At 38.1% G+C, this 22,820-nt stretch overlaps 1 protein-coding gene and 2 non-coding genes across 12 annotated transcripts in view; 1 reads left to right on the forward strand and 2 right to left on the reverse strand.

Annotated features, from left to right (window-relative positions):
- LOC117142933 (tight junction protein ZO-1) overlaps positions 1 to 22,820 on the forward strand; it is an 82,785-nt gene that overhangs the window by 39,084 nt on the left and 20,881 nt on the right. For 6 of the 10 annotated variants that reach the window (XM_033307233.1, XM_033307235.1, XM_033307240.1 and 3 more), the window contains exon 3: positions 5,881 to 6,394. In XM_033307233.1, the coding sequence (XP_033163124.1) occupies positions 5,881 to 6,394 (514 nt within the window). Of the gene's footprint in view, positions 1 to 5,880; positions 6,395 to 8,377; positions 9,113 to 13,388; positions 14,002 to 22,820 lie in introns of those variants that run through there. The other 4 variants (XM_033307236.1, XM_033307245.1, XM_033307237.1 and 1 more) reach the window with 3 other exon arrangements.
- Trnar-ucg lies at positions 8,169 to 8,241 on the reverse strand. The gene has a single exon. It is a non-coding gene; the product is annotated as a tRNA-Arg (tRNA).
- Trnar-ucg lies at positions 9,209 to 9,281 on the reverse strand. Its single transcript has one exon. It is a non-coding gene; the product is annotated as a tRNA-Arg (tRNA).

Here is a 22,820-nt window from a genome sequence, read left to right on the forward strand (position 1 = left end):
GCAATTTGGCAACTACACCCCAAAATCCGAGCAATTGTAGTTGCAAATTGGCCCGAAGCAAATTAGTGCAACCTTTTTGTGTGTGTGCTTTGATTTAGTTTCATGTTTCGTTTGGGGCTATAATTTGCTTAAATTTTGTGCAAATTTTCGTGATTTTTTGTCTGTTTTTTTTTTTATTTTGGGTGGGGTCATAATTTCTTACAGGAATCGAACATGTGTCAATCACTTTGAAGGCTTTGCGTGACCAATGTTTTCAACACCTTTCAGCTGTTTTTTGGGTTCCCGTCTTAAATTTTAGCCGACATACCTGTTTTTTTTTTGTTCTGCCTGGTTTAGGTGATGTGTTAATCCCAAACAAAAATTAGAAAATAAATAACCAAAGTGATGTATGAAAAATTATGCATACACCAAAAACACTTTAGAAACTTGTTTTGACTTATGAGTTTGACTTATGAGTTTGGTGGCTGCAGTTTAGAAATAATAATAATAAAAAATAACCTTGGATTTTTGCTTTGGCCTTAATGGGCTTAAATTATGATTAGCCACAGCAAAAGTTACGTCTTTCGAGTAATTGTGTTTTTGATGAATTCTTTTAAGTGTTTGTGCCACAAGCAAGTATTAATGCTTTTTAAATAATTTTAAAGGCAAATTAAAAAATCAGTTATTTCTCATACTTTGCATACAACTTTAGGTGTAATTTAATCGCCATAATTTCCGCTCAATTTACTGCATAAGTAAGCCAAATTGCGTTCATGATTTTCACACGCCTACCATAATTATCCAGTAAATTTTTCACATATCATGGGAATTGGGCCGCTCCATTACAATTAAACCGGAACCAGATCTTCAGATCTACAGGTCCTCAACGGGAGGTCTTCCACGTCGAAGTAGCCCTTTCATCGAAAATCCGTTTAAAGTGGGTGGACCCCTGCAGACATGGCCCATACATTTAACTCATTATGTGAAATCAATACCAGCATTTAGAGAGATATTTTTTGTGGATAGGATTTCATGATGAGGTTGGAAATGTAATAGATAGAGTAACCAATTTCCGAGAAACTCCCATAATGAGTTTTCATTTCAATTTGCTGGTTTATTTTGACGCGCTTTGCATTTGGCAAAAACGAAACCAGTTAAGCTGTCTCGACCCCTGATTTATGACCTGCAATTAAATGCGTCAAAGAAAAATCCAATTCAATTGGCGGTAATTTTTTTAAATTTTTTTTTTGGCTCGTGTTTGCCAACTGTAATGTTTATTTCTACGTTGCCGTCGAATGGATGCCTCATTGTCTCCTAAATTATTTTCTCACACAGCAGCTGGCTAAAAGGGTTGCCAAGTTTTGTGTGTATATTTGTTTTCGTTGATTATTATTTTGGCTGTGGCTGTTATTTATAGCGACAAATGCAGGGCAATGTTTGTGTTGCTCCACCTTTCGTCTACATTTTAACAAAGCTATTTTAAAGTTTGAAATCATTTAGATAGTGTGGCATAGCTGTGAAACATTATTGCCAAGGCAAGATATCGGAAGTGACTTATGATTTATGCTGGCGATGAGTTATAGGCTATAAATCTTGGGAATATGTTTGTACTAATGGAAACACTTCCTTGGATCAAAAAGATAATAAACTTTTCTCTTGAAAAGAACCAGTTCTGTATATATATTTGTGTATATCTATATATTTCAGCCTTCTCTCTTGTAAAGAAACCTGTTTGCATACTCATACGTACTCCACATTACAAATGTCCACCACATTTTCATAATTAATTATCATTTTTCTCGGTCAGAAATTAAATTAAGACCACGTGCCTAGTATCTATCATATGAACTGTCAGCGCTACTTAATCGCACTATTCGAGTCTTGGTCATATACATTTTTTAAACATTTTTCTTTGTCTTGAGGCTCCCTGAAAATGACTGCTGCCTCTCTCTTTGTTTTTCCATTTTTCCATTTATTTTTTTTGTGCCAAGAGGTTAAAATCATTTGACATCTTGTGCATTGTAATTACACTTAACATAGCTTTCATAGTGCAACATTCTGCGGCCGCGACGTGCAGTTTAATTCAATTAATCCCCGGGTGACACTAATCGAATCGATTATACACATTTTAAAATTCCCGGCCGACTTAAGTTGGTTTTGTTTGGGGTCGAGAAAGGTAAACGATGTCAAGTGGTTTAAATAATGTGATTAGAAGGGGACAACATTAACATTTTAATTCACTAGGATTTTTAAAACAATTAGAAATTTGTGATAAATCATTCCGATAAGAAGAAGTTGATATTATTTACCATGCAATAGATATAAATTTATTTTATTTACAAATATTTAGTTGCCGCATTTCTCAAACACACATTTATCTAAGCTATAGCCCCAAAAATATATATATATCTCTGATTTATGCAACTCTCTTTGGCTGCATTTATTTATAGCACGAATTCCCGCTCTGTTATCTTAAAGATCTACTTCTTTCGCCCCTCCTGCAGTGCTTTAATTAATTCTGCGCCGTTTGCAACCCACATGCACATTTATAAAATAATATATATATGTGTATATATATATATATGGACATAGTGTTCGATCGATGCCATTCCATTTGGTTCCATTTGCTGCCTGCATTGTTAATTTAACGCTCTCGGGCAATTGGACTTAAGTTCCATGTACTCGCAGCCAGCACGCCCGTTTTAGAACTGATTTAATTGCATTTGTGCGGCAGTCATGCAATTGTTATCAAAACACACACACACACACCCCTCGAAATGCGGGCTAATCCACACCCAACTTTAATTAACAAGTGTAATTGATAGAACTTTCAATCGAACCGGGTGCACTGCTCCCTTTCCTTTCATTAATCTCACCAATTGCAAGAAAAGATGTCAATAAAAGTCTTGGCCCAAAATGACACACATTTTCGGACATGGAAAATGGGAAAATGAATGCGTGACAAGTGAAAATGTTGCGTTTTCTCAACACACCACCACTTCATCCGTGTTTATTTTTAATAACACCAATAACAACAGAAACAGTTTACGTTCCTTTTTTTTTTTCTTTAAATTTTTTCTGAAGAGTCACGGCAATTTAAGACAAGCTGCAGAAAGCAGAAGAAAGAAAGAGAGAGGGACTAATTTTTAAGCGGCTGACATTTATTTTGCATGACATTTCACACACGAAGAGCCACGGGCATATGGGAACTTTGGGTGTGCACCTCGTTATCCAGGGAATTGTCTCCACGGAGAATGTTTTGGTTCTTCTAATACCCTGCGAAAAGGTATATACACTCGGACCAAAACTTGGCTGCCACAAGAGTTAAGTTTGAGAAAAAAATATGTTATAAAGTTAAACTATTATATTTCTTGTCTATATTTATATTTTTAATATTATTATGTGCATAATAACATACTATTTTAAATGGTTGTTTTGTGTCAATTTTCTTTTTTTTTTTTAATATTAAGTATTAAAGGGTATTTTGCAGAATTTAGTCTTTTATACAAGCTAATATTTTCCTCTGATTTGTTTCTTTTCCCTTTGGCCGCCGCTCTTCGTTGTTGCTTTTATTTTGGTCCCCCGATATTAAGCAATTTAGTCAAACACAATGTTTGTTCTTATTTGGCGCACTCTCTTCCGCTTGACGTCTTCCCCCTTCCCCCTCCCTCCTTCCCCTCCCATTCTCCACCAGCACAAACAACTCACTCTCCCAATTTTCTCAGTGTTTTGGACGATTTTCGAGTCTGTCGCGCATGTTTCCGTCCGAGAGGGTTGTATTTGTTGCTGATGCCCCACGGCGGCTACGAGATTTCCGTGGCTCTATTCGAAATCAGTTCGGAAATTGCCGGCGGTCAGCACATTTACTTTGAACAGCCGCGGCGTGAAGTGAAAAGTTCTATTCGAAAAGAAAAAATCACGTTTTATTTGAACTTTTCTATCTTAGTTTCTATCTAAGAACATTTTCGCGTGTGCGCTCGTGTTTCGTTATTAACAATTGTAAATGATATAGTACAGGAAAATTGGTATATGTTTTTGAAAATTACTGGGAAATTCGCTGACCCAATCAAAGTATTTTTAGAATGATTTACGCGAGCAAGTCTGTGGACAATGGGCATAAATAAATAAGCAACAAAAAATACTTAAATATTGTGCTAAAAAGTAACAGAAATAAAAGTTAAAATGGAATAATAAAGATAATTGCTTACAAAAATTATCTACAAATAAATTGAAATATTTTTAAGAATTGGAGGCCAGCCATGCAAATGATTGGCTCCCCTTTTTCTTCTGACTGATTTGCCCATTTCCATAAACACAGGCGCCTCGTATGCTACTTTTCCTTTGGGCAATCAAAAATAATCCATCCGGCTGTTTCCCCATTTCTCTCGTTTGTCATTAATCACGTTTAATATGCAATTCTATGCTGTAAAGAGGAAAATAATTGCAACAATAAAATAAATATAAACAACAGCAGGAGTGGCAACCCAATTCCATTGTAATCTTCATATCCGGAGTGTCGCTGTCTGTGAATTCTGCAGTTGGACTCTCCTCCAGTCGCACATTTTCCCCTCAGGGATCACTTTTTGCATCATCATTACGATGGAGCCTCTTTATAGAGAGTTTTCTGTATAATGTGGAGTTTTTTTTTTCAGTGGGGGGTTGGCTTGGTATATAGGAAGTGCGGTTTAAACGGGAGTCTGGCACTCAGTCGTTTCCCTGTTTGACATTTTAATTGCAATGTTGATGGATTTCACTGTTGACACTTTCCTTTTTCACCCCATTAATGAATAATGAACTTTTAGTCTGCAAATTTTCTAGCTAGCCAGGCCGCAAAGTTAAATTTGCCTTTCGTGCATATAGTAAATTAAAAATGAGATTCCTAAAAGAACATTCTACTTTAACAATTATGACTTAGTTTCGGTAAAATGCCCTTTTAGCTTTCCTACTGATTTCTTTTGTGTTTGCGACCGTAGTAAATTGTCTGTGAAAAGTCGTGGCCAAGTTAAGTATCGTAACTAGAACGTCTTCCGTTCAACACCTCATTAGGCCAACTTTTCGACGGAGGCCGAAAACGACTTTTAATTGTGCCCACTGGACATAGACAACCCCAGAATTTTTTTTTCTGGCAGGAAGCACTATTGTCCAGAGGGTGAACATGATAAATGCCTTGGCCCGTCTAATGTTCTTTTGCCACCAGAAAATATCCAAGACATGGCCAAACTCTAGTGGAGCAATTAAGTGCCAGGCCAACTGAAAATGTCATTTAACATTTGTCAGGGAAAAATTAAAGTAAAGCACTCGAATAAAAAACAGCAACAAGTTGCAGACTAATTAAATAATTGAAACATTTTACGTGGGAGTCGCAAAGACACAATGACAATGAACTAAATGCGAAAAACAAAACAAATAAAGACACAAGAAAAAATATTGTACAATGTCGCAGTTTGACTATACCTGCTATACGGTGCCCGAGTGTTCCACGGATGATGCTGATGATGACGATGAGCTGTAATGTGACCCTGGAGAACAAGGATCATTCGGATTGCACCCTGGAATCGGATGCCACGACCACCACATCTTCACTGGAGCGTCACATGTATCGGAATCGGTATCGCTCTAATAGGAGTTTCGGTCCCCAGAGGGTTTCCATGCCCATTCTCAGATGCAGTCGATCCAGGGAGATGACGCCCCAGTTGGGCATGTACCATGAGGGTCCGGATCGAGATCCCCAATGGGGTTACTTTGTACCCCTGTCGCCCAACTGTTTCTTTAGTCCGCCGATGCAGAGGAGGCGTTATAGGTAGATTTACATTGTGATTAGTACTTAAAACATATTTAGTCGTAATAATTATTATCTAGTACATTAAAATTCTAATAAATTAAATTTTAATTTCCTTTCAGGGAAAAGGAAAACGATCGCAATCGTCGCGCTGTTAGTTATGGCGGTGACGTCACCTCCTCGCCCCATTCGGCCACCATACCCCGCGCCGCCCCCCGTCGCGTGGCCTTGATGAAGGATCCACCACCACCGCCGCCACCCAAGCCACAATTGGGCTCCAAAGCGGACTCCGTATCGCATTTGGCTAGCAAATATCCCCAATCCGAGTACAATCTCATACAGAAAATCGACTCGAACAGCACACTCACTGCTCCGGCGCAATATCAACCGCAGAATTTCTACGCAAATACTGGCACCATATCCTCTACGAATGGCTATGGATCGCTGTTGTGCCACGCCAGCTCGACGACCAGTCCGCTGGCGGTCCGGAAGCGGGACAAACTGCTTCATCGTTTCAGCGATGCCGCCACCTTGGGCCGGAAGCTCAAGAAGAAGAAGAACACGAATCGCACCTGCAGATCCATGACGGAGGCCATTGAGATGCTGGCCGATCCCGTCATCGAGGATGAATTCTTTGTAAGTACAATGATTTATGCAAAATATATAGAATTTAAACAAAAAACACTCAAAACATTCCCAAAACAAAATAGATCTTGTTTCTTGTCATAACATCATATAACTTGATTGATATATATTAAATGTTTGGGTGTGATTTTTAATTAGCTGCAAGTTCAGCATTCAAACCTTTTCATTCTTGGTTTTTTCCCGCAAACATCTGGCCCATTCCACAATTTTACGCTTTTAGGGGGCGTATTTGTTTTGCTTAAGCCCCTCATTTCGTCTCATTTCACTTGGACTCTGCTCAGCTCAGTCCAAGCTTTATCGCAATCGCTTTTGTTCTTGTATTCTCCTCCAGCTGGAAACGCTATCCATTGGAAAATGTTCTCGTGTCCGATAGGCTCTTGAAATTCATTGAATTCATTTCAGTTTAGTTCGTATTTGAGCCTCGTCGCGATTGAAACGAAAAGAAATCCCCATCAAAAATAAACGATTTTCGTAGGCGGAAGTGTTAGAAAGACAAACGTCAAATAGATAAGGTGGAAATAATAGGAAGTTGACAGATTGAAACTGAGAAGGGCCATTGAATTAAGTGGAGTGACAGAAGTGATAAAATAAAGGGAAAAGTTGAATATATTAAACGAGAAAAATGTGCATTAGGCAGAGAGATTTATATTTGACCACATCTTGTCCACTAAGTTTTTAACTATTAAATATTATTATTGGATATTATAGATCCCTTTTATATAACCTTGAAAGTATTTTCCGACGCCTGAACTCAATTCGCAATCATTAAGTGAAAAAGGGGCGTCAATAATACTATCGAAAGTTCAATAGACCGCACATTCATTGACCCAATCGGGTACCTTTGAGTTTTCGCAACGTTTTGAGCTTGTAAATTGGTATTGGGGTCGAGCAGGGCTAAGCCACAATTATTTGCCAAATCAGTCTTTAATTAACCAACTCAGAGTTGACAGATTAGCATGGCTCTCTCTCTCTATTCTGCATTCTGTCTCACCCATATGACAGCTCGGTTGACAGTTCAGGAAGACGAATGTGTCTAACAAAACAAGTGACTCGCAAACTGTGTCAATACTTTGGGTTCGAAAAACAATTTACCTTGCGCAAAGACGACGGCTCGAAAGGTGAACCCCGGCTAATTGGATTGGCAGTGCGTGCCTTCCAGCAAACAACAGAAAAGCAGAAAAAGTTGTTGCAATAAAATCAAACAATTGCAGTGGAAAATCGAACGTGCAGTGTGCCGAACGTGTTGGTCGCGTAAAAACCTTAAAAAATCGTTTATTTTCAATATAGTTTATAGGGTCTATCTCTTTTTTATTGGACTCTCTTAGGCGTTTTTAAAACACAAATGTTGCCTACTTTAGTGCGCTGATAAACAAGAAGGCTGCGATAAATAATTCATCCATATCTGTAGCATACTTTTACGCGGTCGAAAAATACATTTGACATAGAACAAAAATTGTCGAGATTTACGCTTACTAAATTTAATCACACACTTGAAACGCTAATTTGTTTTTATCTTTTTTTTTTAAATATTTCTTAACGAAAAAAAAATTTTTGTTTTATCTAATTTTACTTGTAATCATAAAACATTCTATTGTCAGTCTACAGTGTAGATTTTATGTGAAATTAGCCAAGTGTATCTTAAATTTTTTTTGTTTTTGTGTATTTACTTTATGATTCTAGTTTGCAACAAATTTAATTTTTTTAAAAAACAAAATTCAAATTTCTTTCAAAAAAAATAAAAAAAGAAAAAAATTTACTTTGGTGTCGACCGTGACAGGACTCGAACCTGCAATCTTCGGATCCGAAGTCCGACGCCTTATCCATTAGGCCACACGGTCGCTTGTTTCAAGCACGCTTAAACTCGAAAACATTTGATACGTGCGCACGCAACCCACAGCACAAGGGTTGATTTTCTATAGAGCAAACATTCTGTTATCGCGGGGTGCAAATACAAACGAACAAAAACGAGATATTAAATACAACAAAAATATGAAGCCCAGCACGCGACGTCGCAGTTTCAAGACGAAACCCCCCAAATCGAATGTATATAACCCGCTGGTTCGCTATCGACCGACGGCCTATGTCCGCAACGGAATTATTGGCGGCGGCGACGGTCCTGGCTCGAGTGGAGTGTACCAAATCGCGGATAGGGTCTATACCACCAGCAAGATGTTTCTACGCGATGGCTATATGTATCCGCGTCAACCGGGTCAGACCATGGATCCCCGCTTCCCCCTTGAGTTGCACGAGTTCCCACAGCAATTCGGCGCCACTGGCCTGCAGTTGGTCAGTGCACCCAAGGTTCATATAGCCGGCGAATATCTGGCCAATGAACAGCAGCAGCAGGGGCAACAACAGCAGCAGCAGCATCAACAGGTGCAGGAGCAACAACAATTGGGCAGAAGAAAAGCTGCGGCAGCCGCCGAAATAAATTTGGCAAATCAGGTTTACTGGTTGGGCAAGCAAAAGACCAGATCCCGATCGCGGAGCAATAGTGTGGGCAATCGGAGCATAACCAGCTGCATGGGCGGCGGTGGAGGGGGTGGCGATAAGGAAAGGGAACGCGGCGGGGATCGAGATCGTCCCTATATACGCAACGTTGACGATCTTCTCCAGGCACTGGGCAAAAGGGATGGGGGGGATAACAACAGCAATCTGCTCGAAACTGCATCGACACACTCTTCATCGCAGCGAAGGCGCTTCAAGAAGGTGAGATACTTACAAGGACAATGTGTGATAAATGCAACCAAATGCGCTCAAATCTCATTTTCATAAAATGAAAAAAAAATAAAAAAAAGTTTGTTTCGACCGTGACAGGACTCGAACCTGCAATCTTCGGATCCGAAGTCCGACGCCTTATCCATTAGGCCACACGGTCAGTTGGCAACTCCGAAAAATATGACTAACATAAAGACAGGCTTTACAAATAATTTAATTTTTCACCATTAATATTTGTTAAATCGTTCTTTATCCGAATGCCTCATTTAAAATTATAAGTTAAAAAAAAAAAACAGAAAGTAACAAAATCACTATGACAGGACTTCAAGTGGCACATGTTAGTTGCATATTTTACCCCCCAGATATAAAATATATTTAATGAAAATTCCTTGATTTACTAATTTTAAAATTCTTTACGCCAATGAATACCACCACCTCAGCCATCAATCACCACATTGCATTGCTCTTGAGCAACATCGAAATTTGTCAACTCGCGTTGCAACACTTTCAATTGTCGCTGTGGCACCTATTTTTTTTCCATTTGGCCACCTTAATTACACTCGTGGATGTATGTATGGAGGTGGTGTGGCTCGTTCCGCCAGGTCATCATCAGTCATCACTCGTGGCTTGTCTGCAGTGTCCAGAATGGAGGCAGTGAAGCCTACCGCCTCTGGGGTGCGTCTGCGCAAAAATTAAAATTAATGATGTTCAAAATTTCGCTTGGGGCCATTAATGGAAATGGGATGAAGAAATAAACGAGGTGAGAGATTGGCAAAGGCGGATTGGAGATGAAAGGGAGAGGAGCTGGTGGTCAGACGGTAGCTGCTAATTTGGCATCCTCGAACACACCTGCCCCAAAATGATATTCACTGCGGCCTTTCAATTTCTCAAAAAAGATTCAAAGTCAAAGCTCGGCTGCGGTTCCTTTTACCTCTTTCAATGCAGGCCCTTTTCTTTTGTTGACCATTTTATGCATTTTTAAGCCGCTGCTGCTCAGGCTTCCATGACGATATAGTCTTTTTTTCGGTTTGACTTTATTCTTTTGTTTTTCTTTCATTTTCGCTATTGTCATTAGTGGATATATATATGTATATAGTTTTCGTCTTAGCTTAATTCCACATTCGCCTGGGGCACAATTTATGCGCTTCTGTTTCGAATCCAGATTCGGGCTCTGAGGAGCACTTGAGTTTGAGAAATTGGTTTCGTTGATTGTGGCTTTAAACATGGTCAAAACAGTGGGCGAATGTTATAAAGAAGAGTACTTACAAAATAGGTGAAAAGGTACAAGAAAAATTAAAATATTTTATAATTGTATAAAGATAGGAAAATTTATTAAGAATTTAAGTAATTTTTGATTCATACACAATCTTTAATCGATTTAAACCCAATGTACTTCGCCTCCGCCCATGACTCAACTTCCGGCGTGTGTATAAATCCATTTAGAACTCGGATGAAACGAAATAAATTGCTGATGGAAACCCAAGCGAAGTGAACATAAATTTATCTCTTTAAATTCTTGCTTTAGTCTCAGTTCGAAAGGGTTAAGAAATTTAAGCCAAATTCTGGCGGAAAATGAATTCAGTGTGACTTTCATATGCAAAGTAAACAAAAAGTAAAACAATTGCGATGCAGCTCAAGTCTGTCTGGGGACTTCCCCTTTGGCTGCAGTGGCTCGTAAATCGAATGAAGCACACGACTTCGTCACCCATCCCCCATTTCCCCCACTTTGAGGTATCTTTTTGTGGTTCCGCTGGGGAAGCGAAGAAAGTTGCGCCAGTAACTTGTTTAAAACATTTTACAGATTTTCCTTTGCCGACAGTTTTTTGTTTTAATTTCGTATTCCAAGGCAGCAGTCACGTGCCAAGATATTTTTGTAGACGAATTGCTGCAGCTTATTGAAAATGCAAGGCAGAATAAACTCAATCAAGAAAGAAGGGAAAAAACTGTGTGCTATCTTAATAAAGTCTGGCAGCTTATTAGTTATAAGTGGAAATAATATTATTACAGACCATGCGGTGCATAAAATATTATTCTTAAAGAGTTAATGAGTAAAGGCAAGAAACCAAAATTATTTACCCAAGAGTCAACATATACAAATAAATTATATGTTGAAGTAAATAAAAACAGTCACAGAATATTATTAAATCTAAGAAAATGGTATAAGCCTTCGGACAAAATTATTGCACAATTTTTCAAAGGTAAAATCCCTCCCAGGTTAAAATATTTTTGCCAAAAATTACAGGTCATGAAACTTTATTTGATTACACTTAACAGAATAATATGTACATCATTTTAATACTTTTACCTAATATTACATAGTCATGTTACATTTTATTTTTTCTTTTTATAAAAATTAAAGACCTGATTTTACATTTTGTAAATTAATATTAAAAATGTTTCTCAAAAACTTAACAATATTTTCGAAAAGTGTAGTTGCAGTGCAGCTCGCTCTCGTGTACAAATCAAATTATCCAATTGCAAGACCATTGCGCATAGGCCCCCATTTGCCACTCCCCCCGCCCCAAAGTTCGTAATGACCGGCAGTAGCCACCAGGTGGCGTAGTCACCGACTTCAGCTTTTTCGTAATAGCAATAATTGTGTCAAAATATAACAAAAAAATGACAAAGAAAAAAAATGACAATTTGAAATGTTGCACGTGCTCAACCGCTCAAAGAAAATACAAATAAAGAAAAAACAACAACATCACGGGCAGATAAAGTAATAGCAGTGCATTAAGTTTTTTGGTAATTGCTTCACATAAGCCAGGTCATTAACGAAGTCTCCCGTCTACTAGATAAAAATCAGCGCCTCAAAAAAGCAGTTTGAGGTAATTGAATTTGGGAAATAGAAACAAAAACATCTAAACTAGACGGACGTTATCGGGCAGAACTAATCAAAAACTTAATTGAAATACGTTTACTGGCTTCCCATTTTCCAAAACAACGTATATTTGTATATAGTTGTAGCATGACCTAGGTTAATACTCAGCTATTTGACCCATTGGTCTTTGGGTCATTCCAGCCACTTGAGCAAATAGAAAACTTATTTTCTTTTGTTATTGTTAGGCTAGGACATGCACTTTTTGGAATGCACTCAAAAAGGTTAATGATAAATAATTTCAGCTAAAACTATCTTATAGATGGAAAGTCCAGTGAAAAATGTTTGTACTTCTGTGTTTCCCTTTTTTTAGTGTAGTAAAACGTAGTTTTTCTTCGCCCAGTCAATTGAAATTCCTTTCCCTTCAAAGCTTATGATCATGGAATTCCTTGGCATACCTGCAAATCGAAAACATATATATTTATGTGGAATAACGCCCTTGCAGCTGTTGACTCATTGCATTTTCATTGCGCTTCAGCAGCCATCTGTTGAGCTCCTTTTTTACCTGTTTTTAAGTTCCTTAACCATTTCGCTCATTGCAAATTCACAGCAGCACTGGCAACAGCAACAACAACCAGCATTCCTATACCATAAATACCAACTTCACACTGCATTGCCAGCAACAAAAAAAACATCAGAATTTTGCCAAGTTTTTCTTTTATCTTTGATTGCAAACTTGAACAGCAACAACAACTGCGTAACTCCTTCGCACAAAGAAGAGGGGCAAATAAAAGAAAGAGAGGGACATGTGTGTACAGGAATAAGTTCTTGCTTAACCCTATGATATTAAACTCTTAATTATAAACTAAAAATTATAAGGATAAAAAATTTTAAATGTTGTATAAATTATATTTTGTAAAAAACGAACACTTTTATAAAATATTTATTTAGTAAATTCCCATATTAGTATTTGCATTTTATTAATAATAATTTTCAAAGGATTGACGGGTCAAAACTTTTGGGGTTAACAACGCAAGGAGTCTCCAATTTGAAGCGAAACCCGTTGCCAGTGCTGCCCATTCTCATTCAGATTTTGTAGCTTTGTCGCCTAACCACCACACATTCGAGCGATTTGAGTGAGCCGAAACTCTACACAACACACCTGTACACACATACACACGCACACACACAGTGGTAAACGTGTCCCATAAAATAAGGTTCAAACCGGGTTGCCAGCGAAAAGTTGCCGGGCAACATTTTTCGCTCATGTTGCCAGCAACAAGTTTACGTGTTTTTGTCGTCTACCTGTGTGTGCAGGTGTATGTGTGTGTATGCTACCTGGCTCACATGCACGCACACACCTTTGTAGGTATTAGTGAGTGGGCATTTTTGAGCATATTTCGAACTGAACGTTTTCCACGTACGTCGGTCGGCTTTTGCTTTCTTGAGTCTATTTCAAAAGTGGCCAACGTTTGCTGGCGAGTGGACGCGATTAACGGACGAATTTTTCAACTAAATATCGCGGCGGCGATTCCTTCAATATTTTTGTATTCGCCCCCCACTCTCGTTTCTTTTGATTTGTCCGTTTTCGTTGGGGGCGCCTGTACTTTTTTTGTCGCTTCGAACTTTGCCGATTTTCGTTTGTCACGCGCGCGTCTCGCGACTGCAATTAATTAAGCAGAAAAACAGAGAAATAAGATATGTAGGAAAACATACGAATAATAATACCTAAAACGAAAATTACACGAAAATAAAACCCCAAAGAAAAATGTAATTCAAGTGTCATTCGTGTGTTTCGCCAGTTAAATGTTTTAACTAACCAAGTGCTTTGAAACCAGTTTCTGTGAATATCTTGAATTTACATTTCTGCCAGCGAGATTTCAAATGTGCAACATGTGGCACTAAGCAACAGCAATAGCAACAGCGAGTGCAGCAACCACAGTAACCTCCTTTAGACGCGGAAATTAATCAATTCGAAATGGATATAGTCAGCGGATCGGCAACGGGCAACCAGCTCGTCCTGCCAAACAATCATTTTCGCCATGAATCATTTCAGCAACAGGTAAAGACCGGAATTCCAAGGAATTTTCTGCGGGTTTTCGAAGTTCGTTAGTTTGCATAGTTACTTAGGTATGGGTATATTTTCTTTGAAATATGTTGAATTTTTGTCCAAAATAATGATAAACCTTAGGGTTGCCTCTAATAGTTTAATTGACTATCGAATGTCCAAAGGGCATTTCTATTTGTGTAACTAAATGTCATCATTAGCAAAATGGAACAAAATTGTCACCTTGGGCTAGGAAAATATAGTAGAGCAATGACCAATAGAAGTGTTTGAAATTCAAAATCTCAAAGATAATCATAAAATTAAATCTTAAATCTCTGGTATAATGGTTTCCATTTTAGCTGACCACTTTAAACGATTTTTCCATAGAGGAAAACTCAAAATGGACAACTTTGAAAACAATGTAATTAATTAACTTAAAAAACACATGTAAGGTGTGCTTAAGACCATCCTTTTAGCCTCCCCACTTCGCCGCTCATTAGTAAGGCAAAATCTGTTTACACTCTTTATTTGCTTGAAAACTCTCACCTCATCAGCAAAAAGCCAAGCCGAATGGGGAAAAAAGTGCCAAGTTTGCAGTAAGTGAAAATGCATTGAAAAACACGACGAGAAAACTTTTTTTTTTTTTCGAACAGACAAACCCCAGCCATAAAGGTTATAAAAAAAAAGAAAACAAAAAACGAACAACGTTTTGAGGTTTCAGCTGCGCAAATTGATGGTTAGAGCGATGCCAAAAGTTTGATAACACAGCGAAGCCCCTTCATTTTCAATCACCAGAATTGGCAATGATAAAATCGAGGAAAATTGCGAAAAAACAAACGGAAGTCCAGGGAAATTGTTGATTAACATAAAGTGTGTAATTCCCATATGACCAGCTAGCTATGCTATAAAATAATTAACAAAACCACAAATTGTTGCAGTTTGGTGAGTAGTGAGTCGAGGACCTCAACAGCCAACCGTCTGCGGCGTAATAAACATGGGTTCAGAAATTGCCAACCCAAAAACTCGTAGTCGTTAACTTAATGAATATTTCGAAAGTGAAACTTTGATTCAGGTTTTCGTGCGTTTTCTGAAAATGAATGTGGAAACAGCTTTTAAATATTTCAGATAGGCCATGCAGATAGGGAAATTTCGTGGAAGAAAGTCAACAAAAGCAGCTGTTTATTAAATTCTTTTATTTTGTATAAAGCTAGTGAATATATTTCGGTGGAATGCATAAGCGATTTTTATTGATTAAAATTTTCCACCTATGATCAGCCAGCTTAAAAAACTTGACATTGCTTAGACTAGACATAAAATGACATTCACTTTTTATTTGGAACTCCAGACCTGCAGCTTGGAATGCATAATTCATGGCTGCAAATAATAATAAAAATACAAAAAATATTGATTATAGTTAAGCGACTTGACTTGGCCACATTCCGTGGATTCTACTCCGTTTTTATGACCATGCTAATGACTATTCATGAGAATCTTCGATATGCGTATGCCATAGAAAGTGGAAATCTAATGCTATATTACTAAGTATAACTTATGAAAGATCAGTTGGCCTAAGTTCTAATCCCCTCATAAACAAGATGTTCATTTCTATCACATTCGCCATTGCCAAGTTCAGATATCCCATATTTATGAAGACATTTTCAAGCACCTTAAACCGCAATTTATGCTCGCCGCTGCTGAAGTTTGTGAAATCCTTTAAACCGATTTCTGGAAAAGCAAATACAGCAGGCCCATAAAGAATCTCTACCAACACATCGAGCGGGGCAAACCAGTTTCAGGCGACCATAAAAATGGGTAAAAAAAAATAAAAAAGCGATCTCGCTGTTCGATCTGGAAATAAAATAAGAGAGCCAGAACCAGAAACACGATTCGTGGCCCTAAGACTCGAGAACTCTCCAAGGATTGAGTCTTTTAGTTGTATGTATGTAATTCCACTCAGATAAAAATAAACTCGCTTCAAAAGAAAGAAAAAGTCTTTGGCCAGCATCCAAGTCAAGTTGTTCAACTGGTTTCTGCTGGCTAAGTAAACGATAGCCGGTGCCCTTTGGAGACTTTGAGATTTCGATCCCCCCCAGAAAACCGCTCCCTAATATTATATCTTTTTTTTTTCATTTACAGTGTTGTATTCTCGTTGATCGAGCGATGCGGGTGTTGGTTTTCGTTATGTTTAACCCATTGATTTATATTGGTAATTTAACGCCATTATGCTGCAGCTGCCAGTCAGTCGAACTTTGGAAAGTTATCTAGTCACGAGGCCATGAACTGCATTCAATTGATCCGTCGGGGGCAATTGAGTGATTTTTTGCTTCCCATGTTGAGGCAATTACCATGGATATCCGTATCCATTTGTATCTGTTGTATCCATGTATCTATGTATCTCCGCCCAGTCGGTTGCCATGTTGTTGCGCATAATTGTTTGGGCCGCCAATCGGGGAAAGCCCCTTTTCCACTTTCCCCGCCCGCCGACTGCAGCTGTAAAATTGTTAATTTAGCTTCTGTCTTGTGTTAGTCACGTGAGCTTCAAATTAACTCTATTTTTTTTTTGTTGCTGCACTTTGATGAAGTCATTCCCTAGTAATTACCTTGATTTTCTGTGGCGTGTGGGGCATGGGTTTCATGTGAAAATTTGATTGAAAACAAAAGGTGGGTTTTCGTTTCATCGCGATGGCCTATAATAAAGATATAAGCCACTCAATTATTAAACGCAGTAACTAATCATTAACCTTGAACGTAATAAAATATATAAATAAATGTATCTGATTTCGCCCTCGAATTCTTAACTCGTTCCACCTGCTCCACTTCTCATAGCCATACAAAACACACATTTCACACTAAAATTTACGCAAAACGATCTTATTAAGAGCCAAGATTTATTAGCATTTTGAAATGGAAATCCGAAATCAAAAGCGACAATCTAGATACAGCACATAAAACTGGATTTCAAACTGCGACTGGTGCAAAATTCCAAACAAAAAAACCCCATCGGGCCAAGATATGTGTGGTTCATTCAGCAAAGAGTTGCACAGTTTTAAAGACTCGAAAAAATGCACAATAAAACATGTAAAATGCGTTGAGAGCTGCATTCTGTGGTGGCCAAGACTCGTTTTTTGTTTTGTTTTGGCCCCTTACGAAACCAACTCGATGGCAGAAACAAACACTGAGCTTTGAGGTGGTAGCGGCATTGATTGGGAAATGAATGGTCACAATTTGTAGTTGTGTCTTTGCAGTTGCTGGATATACAACTTCACTTGACACGCTGCCCCAAACCGCACACACACCGCACCCAGACTCAAATTCTTGTCGATTGAATCATATTAATAAGGAGAAAACCTGTTCCAAAGCAAAGGCACACATTCTGCATACACTGGAAAATAATTACTCACATAAACTACAATATGTATTAAAGGAGTGTTGAATAATGTCGAATGAGTACATCTACAATATGTATGAAAGAAGTGTTGAATAATGCCAAATGAGTACATCTAACTATGCTCCTTTTAAGATAGTTCTACTTTTTGTGCACTTATGAGTAACTTAACTTCAATCTATTCACATCAAATCAGGCAGAACCCGGGTATCCAGCGAATTCCATGCATAATCCGACACACCTGGCTCAATGCCTGCGGTTTCTTGAGCCTTTCCTCATTTGCATTCAATTAAGTCCCTTTTCACGAGGCCACACTGTGATTCATACCCCACTCGCTGCCCATTGAAGTGCTCTTTCTTCTGCTGTTCCATTTTCGGTTTGATTTACAATAAATTTCCTTTGTTTCGATTTATGCCAAATATTTATTCGTTTGATTTTTCACCATAAATATCTTTTTTTTTCGCTGACAGTTGTTCTGCCAGCTTTATTTTTGTTTATACAATTGGAAAGCTGTCGAAACCTGATAAAATTAATTGGCTTTTTCGCTGTTTGCATATTCTGTCATTGCATTTTCATAAAAGTGTTGCAGCGATGACACAGAATATGAATATTTAATGAAATAATTGAATTTCCATTTTTATTAATAAATTTATTTATTTTTCCTAAATCGTTAGTGCTCAATGACATCGTCTAGACAATTTGAACTAAGTGTAGGCTTGATTAGAGACGCCTCATTTAATTTCACAGTCAATGATTTTCCATTCGCCTACTTAAAGGTCAAAGTTAAATTTGAATTTTAAGGTCTCTGTCTCGCGCAAATTAAGAGAATTACATGTGAAAGTTACTTTCGTGGATAATATTTAACCTGAATAAACCAGAAGCAGGCGAAACATGCTAACAAGCAATTTTATATGCAAATCAATAGCCGACTGAATAAAACATCAGGCATCGAAGGGAAAAAAGAACTCCAAACTCTGTGAACGGAGTTGTTTCGCATTTTTGCCAGCATAAAACCTTTATTTTTCACTTTTTTGAATGCTAATTGAAAGTGTTTATCAGATTTTATGTTGATTCGCTTTTGACCGTCTTTCCAATCGAAATTTGAATACAAAGATAAAGCCAAAGATTGATGGTTTCGAGCGACCTATGATTCATTTGGGGTAAAAAACCAGAAATTCGACAATGTGCTCATTGGTAAACAAAATAGAGTGTAATCTGTTTATTTGGGTTTTGGGAAATAAGAAACCAATTTGATATGCATGATATGTGGGATTTTTTCGCAGGGCCCTAAATTTATTAGTTTTAATGCTCATAATTATGTAATTATTTAACATTTTGCTTCTGTTTTCCCTCTCTCTTTGCAGGTGAGTTAAACGTTCTTTTAAAACAATTTGCATGCCCCTTGGGCATTTTCGTGAGTATGAATAATTTCAGCATAATTAAGGGAGAAGGAGCTTCTCCAGACTAGTGAATGATTCGCTGCGGGCTCATTATGGCCTCACATGATGGATGAACTTGGAGTCCATACTCTCCCATGCATTTTATAAGCTAGTTTATTGGTGCTGGGGCGACGGGTCATTTGGGTTCAGTTCCTCACACATTTTCCACTTGACTTCCCCTGGCTGAAACGAGATTCCATGGGATTGCACTTTTCCATTGCGAAGCGATCGCTTTGGTGCACCAAACGAATCATTGATGCATCAAAGGTGTGGACATCAAGCCTACACTGCAGAATTATGTAGTGTTTATTTTGCTGAAAATTCTGCAACCATTTTTATGCATTAATAGTGACACACTGTGTCTGTGATAAATGCATTTTCCAAATACTGCACCCAATAGCCATGCCAATTATTTTCATGGCGTTTATCTAAAGTGACACCGCAGCCATGCAAATTGCACTTAAATCGATTGCGTGGGTATCGATAATCGTCTGCGGTTGTTCTTTTTTTTTTATTTAAGCGATTTTGATGGTTACCACATAGTTTGCATACATGTACATATTACAAACGAGTAACATTAACTATTATGGACTTTTCCAGTCTTTTTTTTTCAAAGAGATACTCGAATGCCAGGCCTTCGCGTGGGTTTTGTGATCTGTTTTGAGTCGAACACTTGTTTCTGCGATTTAATTGCTGAGCGGAGAATTGCTTTTGAAAAATCGTTAAAATTATAAAACTCAATTAAAAGCCAACAAATAACGTAGGAATAGTTTACACTAATTGCTATGGAATTTATATTTGAATGTGTAGTTATTGCATCGTTCTGTTAGTTTAATGCATGCTGATAATCATTAATTTAAAATTGAAAACCTGTAAAAATTTCCAGTTTGATTACATATTGTTATCGGAATCTAAAAAAAGAATTTCAGTTAGCTGATTGAAGCTTCAATCATATTTACATTCCTTGATTATAGCCGTTTGTTCCTTTCAATGCGATTGACTCGATTTTCTTTTCACATTTTCCTGCCAACCTTACATTTTCCGATGACAGGAATTTCAAGGAAACTTCACCTTTGCTCTACTTTTGCCAGTCGCAATGCACACAGTGATTAGAATGTGACACAATGATTTCGTGTCAGTCGGCATTTTCCCGGTTCCTTTGGCACTTCATGTTCCTTCGTGTTCGCTCCCCTCACTCCTTGTTTGCCTTGGAAAATTACACACTCATTTTCAGAGTGTTTACTTTTTGCATGCGGAAAGAGCAGATAGTAGCAAGATGTAAGAGCCATGGAAAATGTATTCCGTAGCCTGTATCCTGTTGTATCCCATTTCCTGTTTGCATATCGTTCTTATACAAAAAGAAGGGAAAATGGAGTAGGTGTTTGCTCTGGGCCATAGAAAGGCGCACAGAGCCTCATTGTGTGTTGAGGATAACACGTCCTGACAAGTGAAAGGATGCTCGAATGCTTTTTTTTTATCCCGACCATTACAATGGCGATGGGTCAAAGTGTAAAGCTTTAAGGATTTGGAGGCCTAAGTTAAGTAATCTCTTTAAAATCGCATAAGAACTAAGAATATCGAGAGGTTGTAGATAAACCAAACAAATCATTACCATTTTCTTTTTCAAAGGTATTTATCTATGTTTTTCTTACATAAGCGGATTTAAAGAATTCCCGAATTTCGTTTAAACTTTTATCACTAGTTTATATCCCAAATATTATGCACTGAAGCGAAGGTTCTCCTTCTTAGATGTTAAATCCTTTGATAAAAAATCCCTATTTGGGCTAAGATCCCATTATCGTTTGTCACATCTTTCCATCATTACCCTGGTTTTAAAGGGTTTGATCTTCAGCTATCGAGTTTCAAGAAACACCAAATTCTGTTTGAGTTCGCCCCCGACTTTAATCCATACCGCTCGTCTGACCCAAATAAGTTACCTAAGGTCGTTTTCATTAGACAGCTAAAATCTATCTATAGACATGGATGCATTGCATTCCCGAGAGCATTTCCATTTCCCATTTTCAAGTGGCACGCATGCGCACCATAACTCAAACACATGAACGCACTTTGCTGGAAACTCAATTGCAATGCGAGGGGTGGGGGGGAGGAGTGCCTAATTTATATACATACATACATATATAGTGTATGAAATGAAATCTAGAGTTTTGTAGTTCAAGCACGTACCACGCACAAAGCGAAAAGTAAAGAACAATAGAAAACACTCGATAAATGGGCACAGATAGAAATTCTTTCGAACAAAAAATGACCATGGAAAGTTTTCATACACTTATATAGATATGTAGATATGTAGATTATATAGATATGTAGATATGTAGATACATAGATACTCTCGACTCAAATTCATGCTGGGCCTTTCGATTGCCGCACTTTAAGCTGACTGCAAAACATTAACACGTCGCGACGGCATAAAACCAGTTAAATGCTCCCCAAAGGACAAACACTCAGACGCCTTATTTGGTCTGACACAAATACACTGGGAGAAACTAGATCAGTACTTATGTAGCTTAAAATATATTAAAACATAAGAGATACAAAACAATTTCAACTGTATTTCATAATATAATTTTAAAGCACATTCAACTTAAAATTAAACTACTATTTAGTAGATTTACTATTTAGCCAATATTATTTCCAGTGGCTGCACAGGCAATATGCAAATTTTGTTATTGAAAAGCTCTTGGCCAAAATGGCCTCGACATGTCAAGCGGGTGGGCTGCTCCACCCGTTCCACCTGCTGCAGCCCGACTGTTCCCATTATCCTGCCACCCACCTTGTCACATTGCCATTACCACCAGGCCATCGTCCTTCCGTTTCGGTAATCGCCGCAGACAAGTCGTATGTCATCTACGTGGCCGCCAGGATAACGCGACCTCGACCAGTTGTCGTTGTTGTGGATACGCCAGTGGTGTCCTCCAATGATGCCACAGTTCGCTTCCTTTTGCCACCACAGCGGCGCCGAAGGGGTAAAAGCACAGTTTGATGTCGCTTAACAACCAGCAGACAAGTGGCCAACTTGGGCACAGGAACGCCACGTCCAAGGACCTCCGACATGCATGCGAATCAGTTGCCGGGAAGAGTCACATCTGCCTCACCGCATGCATTGTCAATGTGGCAACATGGTGATTCATGGTCGAATCTAAAATGTATTGAAAAAGTGTGAAAACAACGTGCCAAAAAATATGAAAAATACTCTACAGAATTTAAAATTAATCATAAAAAATAATCAAAACATTATGTGAACTCATTCGACAACTGATTTATGCTTTAGAGATATTCGATAATCTGCAAGTATATATTTACCCAGTAAATTGCTAAAATTCTTAGTAATTTGTACAACATGTGTGAATACACTTTCATTCAATGAAAAAACAAAAACTTCAACATCTGCTGAGCCACCCTAGTGCAAACAGGCCAACTAAAATCAGCAAACAGACTGCTGTATCATTAAACAAGAACAAAACTCCATAAAATCCTTAGCTTGCAAACTTATTTACTCGGATTCGTGCCTCTTTGGCAAATAAAGAAGTAGGCAAAAACGCGAAAAACAAAACCAAACTTTTTGGCTGCCCTGCCAAGTTTTTTATACAAATAAATAATAAATAGTGAGAGAGGAAGAGGGAATGAGGGGAGTACTTAAATTAAAATTGTCATGGCTGATTGCATTTTTGTGCCTGTGTGTGTGTGTGTGTGCGCTGCACAAGAGTCAATTGTTTATCAATTGAGGTACACAAAACACAAAGAGCAGCCACCACTTCTCTGTGTTTCTTTTTCGAGTGGAATGTGTTTCAGGAACCAGAATACCATCCACATAGGTCGTGTCCCGACATGTTTTCAGCCTCCTAGATACCTGAAATGCCCCTAGGAATACCACAGATTCCTACCTGACCGATCTCACTGGGGAAGAAGATACAGACTGTACAACAGGGTCAATAGAGAGGGAGAAATAGAAATAGATTAAAAATTCATTAAATCGTTGATAAATTGCGTGA

Source organism: Drosophila mauritiana, chromosome 3R, assembly GCF_004382145.1.
Source record: "Drosophila mauritiana strain mau12 chromosome 3R, ASM438214v1, whole genome shotgun sequence".
NCBI classification, from domain to species: Eukaryota; Metazoa; Arthropoda; class Insecta; order Diptera; family Drosophilidae; genus Drosophila; species Drosophila mauritiana.